The 18,630-nt window shown below is 29.0% G+C and overlaps 1 protein-coding gene and 2 pseudogenes across 1 annotated transcript; 1 reads left to right on the top strand and 2 right to left on the bottom strand.

Annotated features, from left to right (window-relative positions):
* Positions 1–3,318: 3,318 nt before the first annotated feature.
* On the top strand, positions 3,319–6,030 carry LOC111287306 (calcineurin B-like protein 8). Its single transcript, XM_022877772.2, has 8 exons — positions 3,319–3,499; positions 3,988–4,070; positions 4,263–4,322; positions 4,412–4,520; positions 4,680–4,732; positions 5,028–5,108; positions 5,192–5,304; positions 5,532–6,030. The coding sequence occupies exons 1-8, from the start codon at positions 3,409–3,411 to the stop codon at positions 5,584–5,586; spliced, it is 645 nt and encodes a 214-aa protein (XP_022733507.1). The 5' UTR covers positions 3,319–3,408; the 3' UTR covers positions 5,587–6,030.
* Positions 6,031–6,106: 76 nt separating this feature from the next.
* LOC111318816 (GDSL esterase/lipase At1g71691-like) lies at positions 6,107–18,195 on the bottom strand (annotated as a pseudogene).
* Positions 6,473–8,686, bottom strand: LOC149513972 (uncharacterized; annotated as a pseudogene).
* Positions 18,196–18,630: the final 435 nt, after the last annotated feature.

The following is an 18,630-nucleotide window of genomic DNA, read 5'->3' as shown; positions in this document are numbered from 1 at the left end:
AACAATTTCATTTTTATTTATAACAATTAAAAACTCTTTGTTTTTTTTAAGAGTCGTGAATCTGTATTGAATATTTAAAATATAATTATCTCTTTAAATCAACTATCATATATACTCACCTAATTTTAAGGAGATAAAAAATAATTAATTAGATAAAGATACATGTTTAAAAAAACTAATATGAAAATTTTTTTATATTAATTGTATGATTTTTTTTGTAATATTAATATATTAAATTTAAAACATAAATTGCACTTATGTTTTTTTCAAATAGATAAAAGAGTTGTATTAATATATGTATATATATATATATATCTTATATTATAAAGGAGTTGAACTTATATTAAAACCAAACTATTGGCATTTTTATTTCAATATTGTGTATGTGTTTTTGTTATGAATTAGTGGCATATCAATATGGTATATTGAATTGTATATTATCTAAAAAAAGAATTAAATCAGTAATGTCCATCTAAAAAAATACATAGAAGAACATAGAAAATTGGGTATAAAAGTTTTAATTTTAGTTTGAGTATTTCCAAAATTTTAGAACTTGTTAAATAAAATAAATGGTAAATTTCACAAAAATTAAGGAATTTGTTCCATTTTTATAAGATTAGTAAAAATTATAAACTAACACCCCTTATATCATCCAAAACTTAATTCATTAAGAACTTAGAAAATAATTTATCCATTTTCAATTGAAACCAAGACATATTTAGCCAAGTTATAATTAATTATATCATTTTAGATCAACTTGGCTTACAATACAAATATTTGAAAATTTTTATGATTTGATTCCTAACCAATGCATAGCTGTCAAATATGGTAGCATCTAAATTAATCAATCATTCTTGGTATTTGATTGTAAAGTTTTGCAAATCAATATAATCTTATCAAGTAACTATCTAAAATAAAACAAAATTGTTAAGCCTTTCCTAACTAATAACTCACAAAAGAAAAGAACTTTCTAGCAACATTACATTCAATATATATATGAAAAATATTAAAAAATGTTTTTAAATTATAAAGTATAAAAAAAAATTTATACTAAAATATATAATTGATAAATTTACTATTATAAAAATAAAACCTAACAATTGCACAAACAAAATATATAAGTAAAACCTCAATAAACTTCCAAAATAATAGCAAACAAAACTACAAAATAAATTTCTTATAAGATAATAGAGACAAAATTGTAGTAAAACAAAGTTAAAGAAAAACCAAATTTGATTTACTTAATTTTTTTTAAGAACATTTGCATTTATATTACTATCAAGAGACATTATCATAAGTGTATTAAAAATTACTTTGTTCACCGTATAATATAATAAGTAATAAAAGAAATAAAAGTAATACAATTTTTTCTTCAAAATTATAAAATTCTAGCCTGATCTATATTTTTAAAAAAGAAAACAAAAATTTTTCTAATTTAATGATATAATTATTGTCAACCCATTAAATGGCTAATTTCTTTTTTTCTTATTCACTACATTAAATTTCATTTAATTTTTTTTCATAAGTAATTAAAAGATATGAAAATATATTAATGAGTGATTAACTTTTATTTAGTTTCTATTTTTATTTGTATTATTGACCAAATTAATTGTAACTTATTTATATAAGATAAAAATATTGGATATTTAAAAGGTAATAAATGTAATTAATTTTGTCTAACTAGTTATTTTTTAAGTAATAAAAATGTTACTATAAAAAATAATAAAAATATTTTAAATAAATAAAATACATTTATAAAAAAATATATGATGATTTTTTAAATCCATCCACATAAAAAATATAAGCTGTTTATATTAGATTATTTATTTTTTTATTAAAGGCTTTAATTTTTATATATTTATACTAAACTCAACATATATATAATTAATTAATTGAAATTGTTTAAAGAGAATGTCAATGCCAATTCCCATTGTATTAAAATCTACCAACGAATCTAGTGCATGTGTGTACCAATGAAAATGGACTTTTGTATTTTAAATTTAGACAATCTAATGCCCAAAGCAACTTATTCCAAACAAGCATATGGTTTTTTTTGTTTTCTTTCTTTTAGTATTTTTTATTGAATACTACTTTATTATATAATAATAATAACATTATTTTCTTTATGGTATTTCAACCGTCGGAAAGCTCAAATTATTGACAAATACTATGAGATATGAGTAATTAAAACTCTTTTAAAAGAACTGAACAAACAACAACCAATAAGAAAAAAATTTTGCTTTCACAAACAAAACGCTATTGACTATGCTTTTTAAGTAATTAAAAACGCAATTATGGAGGCATTGGCCATTGTTGTTAACCGCATGATGGGTACAAAATTAACTGTTTGGAGCCATATACATGTTGAGTTAGGAGTCAGCACAGCCCGGTACCCACGCTTTTGTCTGTTAAAAAAAATGGAAAGCAAAGACTTCAAAGCATTTTTGTTTGAAAGAAACAGATGGGTCTGTCAGAAAAACCGCTGTCATTTGCTACTATAAGTCGCAAATTCAAGCACAAACAAAGAAAAGGAAGGATAACAAAGGAAGTGGAATAGAGAGCTGGAGTAAGCTAATCAATGGAGTTCTGAAATCACCACCCTTTTTTTTTTTTCAAGTTCAACAAAAACACCACTACGAAGGTCAGCCATCAAGCACCAAAATCTTTGTTTCTTGTTATTTCGTTTGGTTTGATTTTTTAGCTTTATATCATGTGGGTAATTTTATTTTGTCTGAAAACGAAGTTTTGTTTTTTTTTTTTTTTTTTTTGTTCATGAATATGGAAGGAAGTTCATCTGTTTGATCTTTAAATCGTACGTTTTGTTTTCAGCGATGAATTCGTTTAACACGTTTAAAAGGTTGGTTGTTTATGGAACAGGGGAAATTTCACATTTTTCTTTCGTTTTGATTTCTTTTTTTCTTATGTTGTTTTGGGTCCTACAGCTATAGTAGAATCACTTTAATTTCAGCATCATTCTGTAAAACTAGTTATGCTGACTTCAACCATGATGTCCTGCCTTTTTGGGGATCTTGATTTCTTCTGGGCCCATTGCCTTTTTATGGTCAAGGAATCAGCTGATGTAATTAAGAGAATCTAATTCTAACACCCACTTCTGCAATCAAGTTTATGACATTCGCTCCATTTGTTAATTTCCATGGCATTTGGATTTTGGGCAAACAATTTATTTGCGTGGCATGTCTTTTTCCTGATACACTATTCAATGATGGCTGTTTGTTACAATATAGTAGTATTTGTAAGAGAGTATTTGTGGCAAATTTATGACTTATATCCAAATTTATTATGTATTACCTGTTGGATTGATGTAAATTCCCTTTGGATGTGGCAGGGTTCATTGGACGGCATTATTTGCATGAACTCCATCTCGTATAATCTTGTGTTGGATTAGTTATGCGTTCTCTCGCGGGTTGTTTTTGCATGAAGCAAGTTAGACACAAACCTGGGTATGAAGAGCGTATCATTCTTGCTTCTGAAACACCTTGTAAGTTAGACAGTGAAGAATGAACCTATGACTGTTTTCTCTTTATATGTTTTGCTCGGCCAGTTTCATTGTTAACCGCATTCTTGCATCGGCCAAGTTGTCCATTTGTGGGCTTTGCCGAATTGCCTGTCCTTGTTCCCATGTGGCCATTTTCTCGCTACTGCAAACAATTACCTATTGTACTTTCAATATTTATTTATGCATAATTCTGCTATTGCTTTTCCCTGGCATAACTCCCTCATGGACATTGTCTTGTTGACTCCTTGGTTCTGACTTCTTAAGGGCCACCTTAGATCATAATCATGTCAAGAGCCTGCCTATAAGCAACTGGGACTTATCTAATTATTCAATATTAAAAAGTGGCCGCTGTCCAAATTGAATATGCTGCCATTTCAGCATATTGTGTTCATGCAAATTCCGGATATTATGCTGTGCAATCTTTACTATTTGCTTGTCTAAGTGTAGAGCATTTCTTAATTATTTGACAGTTACTGTGAATGAAATAGAAGCTTTGTATGATATGTTCAAGAAGTTAAGCAGCACCATAATTGACGATGGTCTGATTCACAAGGTATATCATTCCAGATTGATTCAGATATGTGATTTCTTTTTGTGAATTACTTTTGACTGTTTGAGGGCACTCTATGAGTCATAGCCTCTTTGGAATTTGGAAAGATTAATATGAGTTCTTGCACCATTGTCTTCGACTTGAAAGATATTTTTCCTTTTAAGTCGTAATTTTTTCGGAATGTTTTCTGAACAGGAGGAATTCCAGCTTGCACTTTTCAAAAACAGCAGTAAGCAGAGTCTCTTCGTGGATAGAGTATCTTTTCATGCCCAACTATTTTGTTTTGGCGTTTTATACATGTTAATTCAGAGAAAATTGTTCAAACTGTATTGAGTTTGTTGCAGGTATTTGATTTATTTGATGTTAAACATAATGGGGTTATTGAATTTGGAGACTTTGTTCGGTCTTTAAGTGTCTTCCATCCCAATGCTCCGGAAGCAGAAAAAATTGCATGTATGTAATGTTTATCAAAGATAGTTTTGGTATCTTCCTTTTCTCCTTCCTGGGTGTTATCTGCTGACATGCTAAGATCACTATAGCATCATAAGACATCTTTCAAGGATCTCATTCTTACCGCTGGCAACTAAACTTAGTAAATATATCTTCTTCCAGTCTTATTTAGATTATATGACCTACGACAGACTGGCTACATTGGGCATGAAGAGGTAAGTACTTTTTAACTTTGATCTTTGTCATCATTGTTTGCTGAAGAGGATTGGAAAATAACATTAATATCAATGATAAATAGATATATATATATATATATATATATATATATATATATCACGCTCATCTTTAAAAGATTTGCTTTTCACATGCAGCCTGCTGTTTTTTTACTGAAACTTATCCTCCTCCAACCAGCTATAATTTAGTAATTTAGTATTCAATCTTCTTGTTTTAATCAACATATTATGATTCTAATTATTTATCTCATTTCCATTTTTATTACCTTACTGGAAGTTGAAGGAGATGGTATTGGCTCTGCTTAGTGAATCAGATCTGTCACTTTCCTACGATGTGGTGGAATCCATTGTGGAAAAGGTGGTGGACATTGTAAACTGTTCGATTTGTTGCGTTTCCATCATTCTGCTTTCTGGGTATTGATATTGGTCATATTTGTGCAGACAATGATGGATGCAGATTCAAAAGAAGATGGGAAGATTGATGAAGAAGAATGGGGGGAATTTGTGACAAAGAATCCATCTATCATGAAGAACATGACTCTTCCATGTTTGAAGTGGGTTCTAAAGTTCTTTCATTTAAGCTCAAGTTTTGTTCATCTTTTTCCTCATAAATTATTTCATAATCTGAAACTTTTGCTCTTTTCATTACTTATATGTCACATTAGCTAGTGAGCATGCACTTTAACTAGGACAATGAGTAACTAATAAATAAAATATGCTTTAATTTGGACAATATATGTCATTTAAATTCCTGATTTTGTACTTTGATATTCTTTTTCAGGGAATTAACCCTAACATTTCCCAGTTTCATACTGAACACTGAAGTCCCAGATTAGGAGTACGGACCAATGAAGATGACAGACTTGATCGAATTTTTTTTTCAACATGCTAGGTGTTTTGTGGTTACATTCGAAGTGTCCTCGATAGGATGAAATGAGAGTAGAATCCATAGTTTTATCTGCAACTTACATGTTTTTAAATCCAGATTCTGAAGAGTTAATCTGGAAGTCCCAGTTACCACGTTGTTTTAACATTATTTACATATAAAATCTGATTCAACATACAAATATTTAGTGGATTGATATCTTCTATAACAAGTTAATAACCCTAAATGTATCCACATTATCTTAGTGACAAACCGAATAAGCAACAAGCAGGGATGGAAGAATGAAACTGTGGATGGGATTTGCTTAGATCAGATGCTGAAGATGATACTATAACAACTTCTTTTAATAACACTGGACTGAAACTCGACTGAAATATATAGTTATTCCATTATTAAAGCAGTCAGAAATTAGCAGTTATATCTTTACAATGCCGAAATGTTTCAAGCGTAGTTAAAGATTTTATATTAGGTTACCCAGGCTTGGCAACAACCATTTTTTCCAAGTTCATGGGATGGCACATTTCGGTGTGCCGGCTGCTCCATTGTCTGCTTCACTGCATCAGTTGGATGAAACTGGTCCCTTCCAGATGTGATTGGAAGCATTAGGACAGGCCATTTCTGGTAACACGCACATGATCCAACCTTTATCTTTCCCTAAACCCACAGCAAGCAGCAGCTGTGGCATTAAAACCTGAATGAGAGCACACAACAGCATTAGACAGGGATGGATCCAGGATCTATATTCAGTGGGGGTAAAAATACATATAATATTGAATATATATAAGTTAACTAAGATGCATAAAAAAACTATTTTAGTATACATAAAAAATAACATATTACAATTGTTCTCTACGACTTTTCATATTTTGAAAGCATTGTAAAATCTTTTCATTATCAATATTACAAAATATGTCTTTCTTTATATATGTAACCAAAAAATCATTCTTCCAAGATATCCCATTCGGTTGCGCAAACGGTTCTTCACAATCTTCATAGCAGAAAAAGCTCTTTCAATTGATGCAATAGAAATTGGTAATATCAAAGCTAATTCCACAAGTAAGTATACCAATGGATACACCAAATGTTTCTTTGTCTCAACAAGTTTCATGGAAATGTCACTAATACTTTTCAAACTTGTAAACTCATCATGAGATTTTAAATCAACAATGTAAGTTTCAAGTTGATTGTCAAGAACTAATAGCTCAACATTAGAAAACTCAGCAAGATAAAATTGAGCAAGACAATCAACTTTCCCTTATCAAAAGCTATAAAAGAATCACAAGAATTTAAAAAAGCCACACAAAGAAATAACTCCATATTCACCTCATTAAAACAATTGTTAAGCTCTTGAAGTTGTATATCAATTACTATATAAAATAACTCAACCTAATAATAATGCAAATTTGTCATTGTTAGAGCATTGCGTCAAAGTCTTCCACGAGTTACAAACATATCATCCATATTTGGGGTGCCAATATTGTTTTTTTTTCACAAAATAAAGAAACCTCTTTATGCAAAGATTCCCATCTATCATCTCTCATCATTTGTAGTTGTTGCTTCGTTACCTTTACTAATGCCATCACATTCACAATATCTTGATCTTGCCTTTGTAATGCCAAGAACAATTTATTTGTAATCTCCAAGATATTTTTCATCAAAAGCAAGTTGAAAGCAAAGTCAAAAGATTGAGTCGAATCTAATAAGGCAGAAGCTTTATTTCTTTGCTTCGAGCTATTCCCCTCCTCCACAACAATTTCAAGCATATCAATGATGAAATTAAACATAACAATCAAATTTATCAAAGTCCCATAATATGAACCCCATCGTGTGTCCCTAGCTCATTAAAGACTTATTTCTTGGTTTAAACCCCCTCTGTAGAAAGTTCACCAACTCGCAATGCCTCAACAACTTTATTAAGTTGTTTTTCTTGAAAAACATATCTTCGTTTACATGAAACCCCAACAATATTCACTAAATTTGTCATAATATTGAAAAGTAATGCAATTTGAACATGATTCTTTGCCATGGCTACAAGTGTCAATTGAAGTTGATGAGCAAAACAATGAACATAATAAGTAGATACATTATCTTTCATATTCAAATTTTTCAATCCATTGAAGTCACCTTGCATGTTGCTTGCTCCATCATAACATTGCCCACGAGCCCTTGACACACTCAAATTATGCTTAAAGAATAATACTTCAATAGCTGCTTTAAGTGACAAAGCAATTGTATCACTGACATGTATTATACCCAGAAAACGTTCAATAACATGCCCTTTAGAATTCATATAGCGCAAAGCAATATCAGCTTGTTCTTTTATTGAAACATCACGAGATTCATCAAGTAAAATGAAAAATAATCCATCTTTAAGATCTTTCATGATAGCATTGGTAGTCTCAATTGTTGCAATACGAACAAGATCTTTTTTAATATCATGTGCTATTATTTTTTAATTTTCTAGTGCATTCTCCAAGATAACACTATTGATGATTTCATTATGATTCGCAAGAAATCTAAAAAGCTCAAGAAAATTTTCTTGATTATGAGAATTCTCAATTTCATTCTACCACGAAATGCCAAACCTTGACATAGAAGAAAATGAGTACAAACAATTGTCGCAGTTAAACAAACTTAATAATCTTTTCGTGCTTGATCAGATTATTTTGCAAAAGCAAATTGAATGTGCTGCTTTTGATTTAGCAAATCTTGACAACACTTTCAAGCTTTCTTATGAGCATTATTAAGACCTCCAACATGAATATCAAATCTTTTTTTCTTTTTTTCAATTTGTAAATCCGTTTAAAATAAAACAATCACCACTTGCTTGCTCTTTAATATCTGTTTTATAAAGATAACAAAACAAACAAAAAACATCATCCTTCTTTATACTGTATTCCAATCAAGTAGCATAATCTTTGAACCAGTAGGAATAAAATGACGTAATGACTTTCCAATATTTTTTTACTTTTGGCAAAAATTATGTTCATGAGGTTGACATGGACCTTTTTACAAATAAGCTCTTCGAACCTTGTCTCTATCATTAGCATTATAGTTCAAAATTTTTTTTCGTAACCCATGATTCGAAGGAAATTGTCTAAATTTAATTCAACACGAACTTACTTTGTACAATGTTGTACGCCACTAGTATTGATTCTAGATGATTCTTCAAAAATTGATTTCCTCTTAATTAGATATTTCTCCATAACTAATCAAATTAAATAGTTTAGTTTATGTAATTTATAAAAAATAAAAACACATTCAAAATACAATTATGCATGTTAATGAAGCTCAACTAACCTTTTATTTGAAATAGATGAATAGAAATGTAATTCACATATTGTAACCATATTGCTAGCAAGAAATTGGATAGAACTTCTAACTAATTTTATAATTTTCATATAAAAATTAATTTTTACTAAACTTAAAGTTATTAGCTGAATGAGTAATAACTAAAAAAATTAAAAAATATATATAAAACATAAAAAATTTAAACATCATAAAAAATATAAATGCTATCAATAACATGAATACATGATCAAATTATTTCATCAATATAACAAATTTCAAATAGTAAATAAACACTATATATAAAAATATATAAAAAAATTGATTGAGTAATTACAAAAATGTATAAAAAAATAACTTACTTGAATATCTTGTTGGAAGAAAAAGATAAACAACTTATAATTTGTTTTTTTAGTTTAAAGTTTTTTTTTTCTTTTTTACTTCTTTAATTTTCTTTTTCTAGTTCACCTTGTTTTCGTTTGAAAAAACTAAAAATTGCAAAAGTGGGGGATTGGGGAAGATGGATGAAAATGAAAATTGATTACTTTTTACTTAATACAATTTTGCTTTTTTTTTTATATATATATTGACCTTCAAATAGTTTTTTATTTACACATCTATCAGACTATCATTTCTAATTAATGAAGTTTGACCTTTATATAAATTATATATATAATTTTTTTTAATGGGGACATTATAAATGAATTAAAATTTTTAAATATTTTTATAATATAATTTTGAAGGGATAAAAATCTCAATAAGGGCAACTGCCCCTAGTGCCCCAACTGTGGATCCGTCCTTGGCATTAGATTTAGAGGTAGTTCGAGGATCTTAAATAAAAATGCAAAGAGGAAAAAGGTTCAGGTAATCTTACCATAACACCTATGATTTTGAATTATATCCATAGACCTTTGAAACACATCATAGAAAATTATGTGAGTGTCAAGAAGCTCCTCAGTCATGTATCTCATGACAAAGTTGAACCTTATAATCATGTCATTTATCTCTTTAATACACTCTCCCTTTTTGCTCTTGTACCGTCATAAATAGTAAGGAACATAACCAATGGGCGGTAGCCCCATGACCAGCAATCCCCTAACATTCATGTTGTACAAGTTCTGTTTTACCAATATTTAGAGGTCAGGGAGTTTTCACAGCCAAACTTACTAGTAAACCAAAACAAAGAGAAGACTTTGGTCGTCACCTTGATTTCCTATCTCATTGTAGATGCTAATAACTGGTTGTAACCCCAAGGTAGATATAGATTTTGCATATTAGATATCTTACGCAGATAGTGATTATATGGTCATTTATTCCAATAGAAATGTAAAGCAGTGAACTCGAGATGAAATTAATTGCTACATCCTCACCCATGCTTAGAATAAACTGCTTGTAAGTATCAACAAATTGTTGAATTTTGTAGGTAGATGAGATGTGTTAACCCTATATCAAGAACAGATGCAATGAAAATATGTGATTAGTACAGCTTCAATTGAGAACATCCTAGGACAGCAAAACAGATGAAAGGCTTATATATGTACATAAGTTCACATATGCTCTAAAAACATAGAAAATAAAATGTAAATCATGACAACAAGGCGTCATAAGGCTCTTAAGAGATCATAGGGTCCTCTTATACTCTTTCCTACTAATCATTTAACAAAAAGATGTAGTACTAAGTCTGAATCACGTGTGATATACATCATAAGAAAAGCACTTTTAACAACTGCAATCCAAATTTTAGTTTACAAGTCAATTAAATAACTTACCATGATATCCTGAAGAAGACTATTGACAGGAATATATAGTTCAAATCATACCAACTTTGATCCATTTGAGAGCATAATGCCAGCAGTAGCAACAAATGCATAATTGACTCCATAAAGCATATTATCGAGCTCTCCAGCTTGTCCAAGATAATTCGAAACAAAAGGAAGTCCAAGATGCAATGTTGTTTACAACAACAACAACACATTAATCCTTATATCTCATATTCTGGGGTCAGTTGTATAAAAAACTAAATAAGAGAATCAGGTTAGGTTGTAGTTTGAATCTTCTTGCGTCACTCGTTTATATTAATAACCACCTTTTCATTTAATTATTTAAGCATTATATCATTTTTTTTCTTATTTGCATCGATATATTTCGTAGTCTATTTCTAGATGTTTTTATCTTTTCTAGATCTAGAGACTCAATTTTCTTAACCAATGCACAACTAGACTTACATTTCACATGACCAAACCATCACAAATGATTTTTTTTTCATTTTTTTTTCAATTCAGATTACCCTTAATTTTTTTTGAATATTCTCATTTCTGATTTTGTCTCTTATAATCTTATCACATATCTATTTAAATATCTTTATCTCTGCTATGTTTATTTTCTTCTTATGTTGTTTCTTAACAACCCAACATTCAGTTCCATATAAAAATATAGGCTTTACAATTGTTTTATACAACTTCACTTTTAACTTTAAAGGTATGTTGTAATCACACAAAACATTGAACGCACTTTGCCATCTCATTTATCTTGTTTGAATCCTATGTTTGATATCTGTTTCTATTTCAATGTCACTTTCAATAATTGATCCCAAGTATCAAAACTAGCTATTCTTTGGTACTCTCCTATCATCTAACTTAATCACACTGGTACCCACTTTGTTGTAATTACTAAATTTGCATTTCATTTATTCAACTTTAGATCTAGTCAAATTAAAACCTTGATACTCCAATGTACTCTTCCATAATTCTAATTTCATATATAGGACATCACATGTTTCAATTACTAAGGCATATCATCAGTAAATAACATACACCATGACACCTTATCTTGGATATGTTTAGTGAATTCATTCATAACTAATGCAAAAATGAAAAAACTTAGTGCTGAACCTTGGTGTAATCTTGAGGTAATAGGGAAGCTATCTGTCATGCCCCCAACCATCCTCACAGTCGTTACCACACTTTTATACTTATCTTTAATTATATTAATATACTTTAAAAGGATTTTTTTTCTTCATTAAGGCCCACCAAAGCACATTTTGAGGAGCTTTATTATATGCTTTCTCTAAGTTGATAAATGCCATCTGTAGATTTTTTTCTCACCCAAAAACCCTCTAATAAAAGCCTTAGAAGGTGAATAATTTCTACTGTAAAACATCTTGACATAAACCCAAATTGGTTTTCAGAAATTGTGACCTCATGTCACAACCTACATTCTATTACTCTATTTCAAGGTTTTATAGTATGACTTATAAGCTTTATTCCTCGATGGTTTAAACAATATTGTACACCACCTGTATTTTGTATAAAGGCACAAGAGTGTTATTTATTCATTTTTTTGGTATCTTTTGGGTATGCCAAATTTTGTTGAAAAAACTCATCAACAATTTTATTCCTATTTCATCAAAGTATTTCAAGACTTTAATCAGGATTCCATATAGTCTTATAACTTTTATTAATCTCATCCTTCTCAGAGCCTTTTTAAGTTCATAGCTATTAATATTACACTTAAACACATGATTTTATATCTTAAGAATGTATGTTCAACCCACCTATATCATGCTCAAAACTATTATTAAAGAGATTATCAAAATAATATATCCATATCTTTTTAATCTCTTCATTTTTCAATAAAACTCTTTTGTCCTTGCCTTTAATGCATTTAATAATAGTAAGATCTTTACTCTTTTTATCCTTTATCTTAAAAGGTTTGAACAATTCTTTTTCTCTAATTCTTATCTTTAGTTTTTTATATAACTCATCATGGATCCTACTCTTTAAGTCTTGTATAGCTTTCTTGATTTGTTTTTTGTTGTTTTATATTTTTGATAGCTCTCCACATCCCAATTATTTCATAAATTTTTATAATGTTCTCGCTTAGCTTTAATTATCTTTTTCACATCTTTGTTCCACCACTAAGATTCCTTTCTTAATGGTACCTTACTCCTAGATTCTCTAAATGTCTTTTTAGCAACCTTTAAATCTCGATTGTAATATTTTTTCACATTACTTTTACATCTTCATTAGACTTCTAATCAACTTTTTTACTAGTTTATCCTTAAATGCTATCATCTTGTCCTTTTTCAAGTTTCACCACTTAATACGTAGTTCATGACTCTAATGTCTATTTTTTAACCCCTTGAGGTGGAATAGATCGAGTACTAACAATCTATGTTGTATGACCACACTCTCATATTGTATCACCTTGCAATCCTTACAACTATTTCTATCATATTTTCTTGTAAAAAAAATCAATTTGACTAGCATTTGATCCACTTCTAAATGCACCAAGTGTGATTCTCTTTTCCTAAAATATGTGTTTAATGTTATTAGGTTAAATGCAGTAACAAACTCTAGGATAATCTTTCTAATTTCATTTCTTTCTCCAAAGTCATATACCCCATGTACCCTCTCAAAGTTATTATCATTCTTACCTACGTGACCATTCATGTCTCTTTCAATAAATAATTTTTTACGTATGTTATGGCTCGCACTGTCTTATCTAAATCTTATCAAATTTTTGCTTACTCTTTTGATCTAAACCTATTTGCAATGTGTATGCATTAATGATGTTAACATTTTTCTCTTTTAAAACAAATTTAACAAGTAAAATTTTATCTCTCTTTCTTTTAATGTTAATCACATCATCCTTCAAATTCTTATCAACAATTATCTCCATTCCATTTCTACTAATCTCTTTTCTTATGTACCAAAGCTTAGAGCCATATGTTTTTATCTTTTTAGCCTTTTCCCTTATCCAATTAGTTTTTTGGAGACACATACTACTAATTTCTCTTTTAGTCATTGCATCTTCTATCTCTACAAGCTTACCAGATAATGATCCTATATTCCAAGTAGCTAAGCGTAACTTACCCCTATAAACTAACATCTTTATTTGTGTTCATCCTCTAAAACATGAGAACCCTTACTTATTTGACACTACACCTAAGTGGCAATGTGGCGTACCACTTTCAAGTGACGACCTAGTAACCTTTGCATATTTAACACTACATTCAAGCTCTAATGTAACACGTCATTTGGAAGTGACAACTTAACGAGAATTTTTGTTTTGGTTTTTCATCATGGTTTTATTATATTTTACATTAGTTGTCAACCTATCGCAACCCTCATCCTTTATCCAAGCTTGAAACCGATAGTATGACAAGACACAGGTGAAGTTAAGAATCCAAACAATTCTTATTTGTTTGAAATCAAAATCCAAGCAATTTTTACACCAATAATGCTGATTAAGTGATCAAAATCCAAACAAGGACAAAAGAAAAATGAAAATTATGATTTATAACCTATCCATTGATGCCAAACACCTAAAAAAAGATAAACCGAAAAAGAACAATATGTTTGAAAACAAAAATCCCATATATATTATAATGCAATTCTTAGTTTAATTTGGTCTTTAAAGAAAATCAATCATTAAAAATAAAAAAAAATAAAACATATTATTTATACACTACCCTTTTCTCTTCAGTCTTTTATTAACTAAATGATGGGAACTCCAGCAAGAAAATGAAAAAAAGAATCAAGAAAACAAAAGAGTTGACAACCACCAACTTCAAAGTTCCAAGAAATGCCTCATATTCTTGAAAATTCAACTAGGAACCAAAAAGAAAAATGAGGGCAAAGAAGTGAACAAGAATAAGAATAAGAAAAAAAGAAAGAGTAAACAGTTTTTACCAAGATAATTAACTAGGATTCCTCCATACAAAAGTGTCCAGTGGGTTTGTGAGTGTTAAAATCTCGACCATAAAGAGGGCGATTAGCAGAAGCAAAAGAACAAAGAAAGTTTTACGAGCTGAAGAAGTTGAATCATTTGGGCTAGAGTTAGCTTAGCTATACGAAAAAATAAAAAAAAAATTTTGATATTTTGATAGTTGGCAGTTATATAAGTCAGCATTGGTTAAAACTTATAATTGTACCGAACAGGACAACTAAGCAAATTGTTAAAAGTGTCTGGAATATATTGTATACAACTAATACTACATGTTGAGAATTGGATGAATGGGACCTATAGAAGAAATTCCAAAAACCAACCTTATTCTCTTTTTTCTAGTTCTTGTTCTTTCTTTTTTCTTCTTAATTTTGGTAACCTTTATTACTAGACTCTGAATCTTCTTTGACTATTCTCTATAGTGAAGGTAAGCTTGCCTGTAACTAGAGTTATATTAGAAAATTGTTGTTGCCACAGTCAATAGTGGAGTCCCCCATAATGAAGAGAGCAGGGACCAGAAGGGAAGAAATAAAACAACTTGGTAATGATAGCAATAGGGTCAGAAAGGCACTACAAGGGATTAGGTTTTTATGGCTTTTTTTTTTACGTTTGGTGGCATTTATAAATGCCATTAAAAAGATTAACAACGTTTGCCAAAAATGTAGCCTAAGAATGTCAGCTATACTTGTGTCGAGAAAAATAGTGGCATTTTTAGAAAAACACCACTAAATGCTTAATTTAATGGTGTTTATAGTAGAAAAAATCACTAAATTTAACGACATTTATAGTAGAAAGTACCATTATATTTTGACATTTAGCGGTGTTTTTAGGCACAAACATAGCTAAATTAAGAAATTTATTTTTAAAATTTTTTTTAATATTGATTATTATTATTAAATAAAAAATATTTAAAGAAATAAAAATGAACTTAAATTCATAAATTGAATATTATAATTATATAATTTGTTCCAATATAGATGGGACACAAAGTATAATACATGCAATAACATTCAAATTATTTTAGTACAATAACCAAAAATCTAAAATGTATGAAATTGATGAATGCATAGATTTGGAACACTACCATTTAATGAAAGATTTTTCCCACCTTCATCACAAGCGTGCTCAATAACCTACTAAGTAAAGTAATATAAGTTTTAACACTTAATAATAAGCTATTTTTTATATTAAAAAATATAAATAGTTATTAAATATAATACATGAGCTGGTGGACCACCTAGATTAGTTTCTGAAAATTATTGTTGCGCAAAATTCATAAGAGTATCGAATCGATCATGTAACTGCTAAAATCTTATATGCTATTGGTCCATTCTAACACGTTCGTTTTCAATTTTAGCACGCTATGTTCAATTCTAACATGCTTTTATTCTTTTTCTGCTTCTTTTATAAAAATTTTAATCAAATATTCATACATATAAAAACCTACAATGTAATAGAAGAATATTAAGTATGTGGTAAATACTTTACCTTGCAATATTCATAAATGACTATAGATGTCTTTTTTTGGTTTTCTATCTTCTGTTGTTAATGGTTTTCATGTACAATGAATTCTTTCAAGCAAGATTAAGTCGTTTTATTAAACACTATAATCTAAAAAAACAAACAAAACAAATGCCAATATGAGATGAAAAAAATATAATAGACTATTTTAGAATGATTTCCTAAGAATATCTTAAATGAATCAATAAATTCATGTTAACAAGTAATAATTTTTTAGTAATTTCAAAAATGTTTTGTTGAAAAAAACATTAAACCTAAAATTTCATTCGTATTTGTAACTAAATTCAATGTTCAATTTCAAGTTTTTCAAAGAAAACCTTATTCTTTTCACTTTATGTTCTATCTTGAATTTTTCTCACAAACCAAACAAAACTAAACTCAGAACTGCAATAACAAAATAAATTGGTAAGAAAAGAAAAAAATGACCAAACACTAAAAATTACTAATGTTGAAATGGAGCTTACCAATAGAGCTTGAACGATGACAGAAATGCAACAATTCAGATAGGAAGTTAAGGATTTAACCCAATAAATCAGACAAAAAGTTTAAGGATTTAACCTAAAATGCAAGAAAATTAACTTGAAATTTGCAAAAACAAAAAAAAAAAGATAAAAATTGACTATAAAATGATTGAAACTTAAGTAAAAAATGAGCAGAGAGCGACTTAAAATGAGTAGAAATGAAAGAAATAAGCAAGGGAAAGAAACGTAAAAAGAAGGTCTCACGGGTTTGAAATTTAAGAAAAATTTAGCAGTAGGAAAGTGTAATCCGCTTTCTTTTTTTTTTTTTGAATTATTCAAGGCATTTTTTGCTAGAAAATGCCTTGAATAATCCCTTACAAAAATTTGAATGGGGTTATTCAAGATATTTCTGATCAAAAACACTTTTAATAATCCCCTCAATTTTTTTTGGGACTATTCAAAGCGTTTCTAGCAAAAAATACCTTAAATAATCTCCTTCCATTTTTTTTGAAGATTATTAAAGGTGTTTTCTGCTAAAAATACCTTCAATAATCTCCTTTCATTTTTTTTGGATTATTCAAGGTATTTTTTTTACAGAAAATACCTTAAATAATCTTTTACAAAAAATTAAATGGGTTATTCAATATATTTTTTGGGTAAAAACGCCTTAAATAATATCTCCAAAAAAAATTTTTTTTATCAAAAATGCTTTCAATAATCCATTCTAATTTTTTTTGGAGGGATTATTCAAGGCATTTTTGGCTAGAAATGACTTCAATAACCTCATTTAATTTTTGATAAGGAATTATTAAAGATATTTTTCATTTCAAATGCCATATATAAACTAAATTTTTAACCAGCAAAAACCTACAATTTCCTTGCATTCATTTTCAAATATGCTTTTCAAAATGATAACAACTATTTTATAATTTTTTTAGTCAGGTCAAATTTAGAAATAACACTACTTTCTTCTCGGAATCCTAGAATACCGTAAGGAGAGGTGAATTTTTTATTCTAGGACTTTGAATACTGTTAAGAATCTGTTAGTTTTCTCCGAAATTATATTACCCTGAACCAAACATTGGAATCAAATATCCAACAGTAAGATTTTAAGTGAAAATATTTGGATTCCCCTAAACCAAACGTACCTTGAGTTTTTTTTAATTTGTAGATTTGTTTTTAGCGACGTTTACAAAATTTATAAAAGTTAAAGTATATAATGACGTTTAGGTCAACAAATGTCATAAAAAATATATTTTTAGTGATATTTTTAAATTTAAACATCATTATATAAGAATTTAGTGATGTTTTATAAAAAACGTTGCTAATCTTATAAAAACCTGAAATTTTAAGAGGTTTATTTAAAAACATCACTAAAAAATAGCTACTAAATCTTCATTTTCATATAGTGAGGTTGAAGAATAAGGTGGCCTTGAGGGGTTATCAACAATGAATATTTGATTTGAGGAAAAGTTATAGAGTTCTTGAGGGAGTCGGAGAGCTTTTGAGTATGAAAAAATGGTAATGTTAAAGAGGTTGGCAACAAGAAGATTGGCTAGCATTTTTTTTTTTTTTATAAATTTTGATCGGCTTTGTTGGTTCAATTTAAAGAGAGAAAGAGAAGTAAAAGGGTTGGTTAGAAATTGGCGGGTAAGAGAAGTAAGTTGAATATGCGAAAAGACCATCACCACAAGACAACAACATTTCTAAGGCTCATTTGGAAGTCACCGCACTTCCGCTTCAGTGCGATTACTCCCCTTTTTTGGTGCAAATAGCATTGGTAAGGTGTTTGGATGACACCAGTGTGGCGCGATGACCTACGTTTATCCTCTGGAGGTAAAAACTTCAGTTGAAAATTTTTCGTTCTCACCGTAGCTTTTGTTCCAATTTGCACATTACTTTTTTGTTTCTCTTCCTATTTTGCCCTTAATGTTATAAGGATTTTCATGCCATTTGACCTTTATTTTTTTATTTATAAATTTTAAAATAACTTTATA

This window comes from Durio zibethinus, chromosome 17 (assembly GCF_047325235.1).
Source record: "Durio zibethinus cultivar Kanyao isolate XHJ-2024 chromosome 17, ASM4732523v1, whole genome shotgun sequence".
Lineage (NCBI taxonomy): Eukaryota > Viridiplantae > Streptophyta > Magnoliopsida > Malvales > Malvaceae > Durio > Durio zibethinus.
The sequence above is the reverse complement of the archived record's forward strand: the minus strand, read 5'-3'. Positions and strand labels throughout refer to the sequence as shown.

Bases quoted from the DNA above. Each gene is read 5' to 3' on its own strand.
- LOC111287306 (XM_022877772.2), top strand. From the start codon at position 3,409: ATGCGTTCTCTCGCGGGTTGTTTTTGCATGAAGCAAGTTAGACACAAA. The intron at 4,521-4,679 runs GTATGTAATGTT...ATCTTCTTCCAG, and splicing joins GGAAGCAGAAAAAATTGCAT to TCTTATTTAGATTATATGAC. The intron at 5,109-5,191 runs GTGGTGGACATT...ATATTTGTGCAG, and splicing joins TGGAATCCATTGTGGAAAAG to ACAATGATGGATGCAGATTC.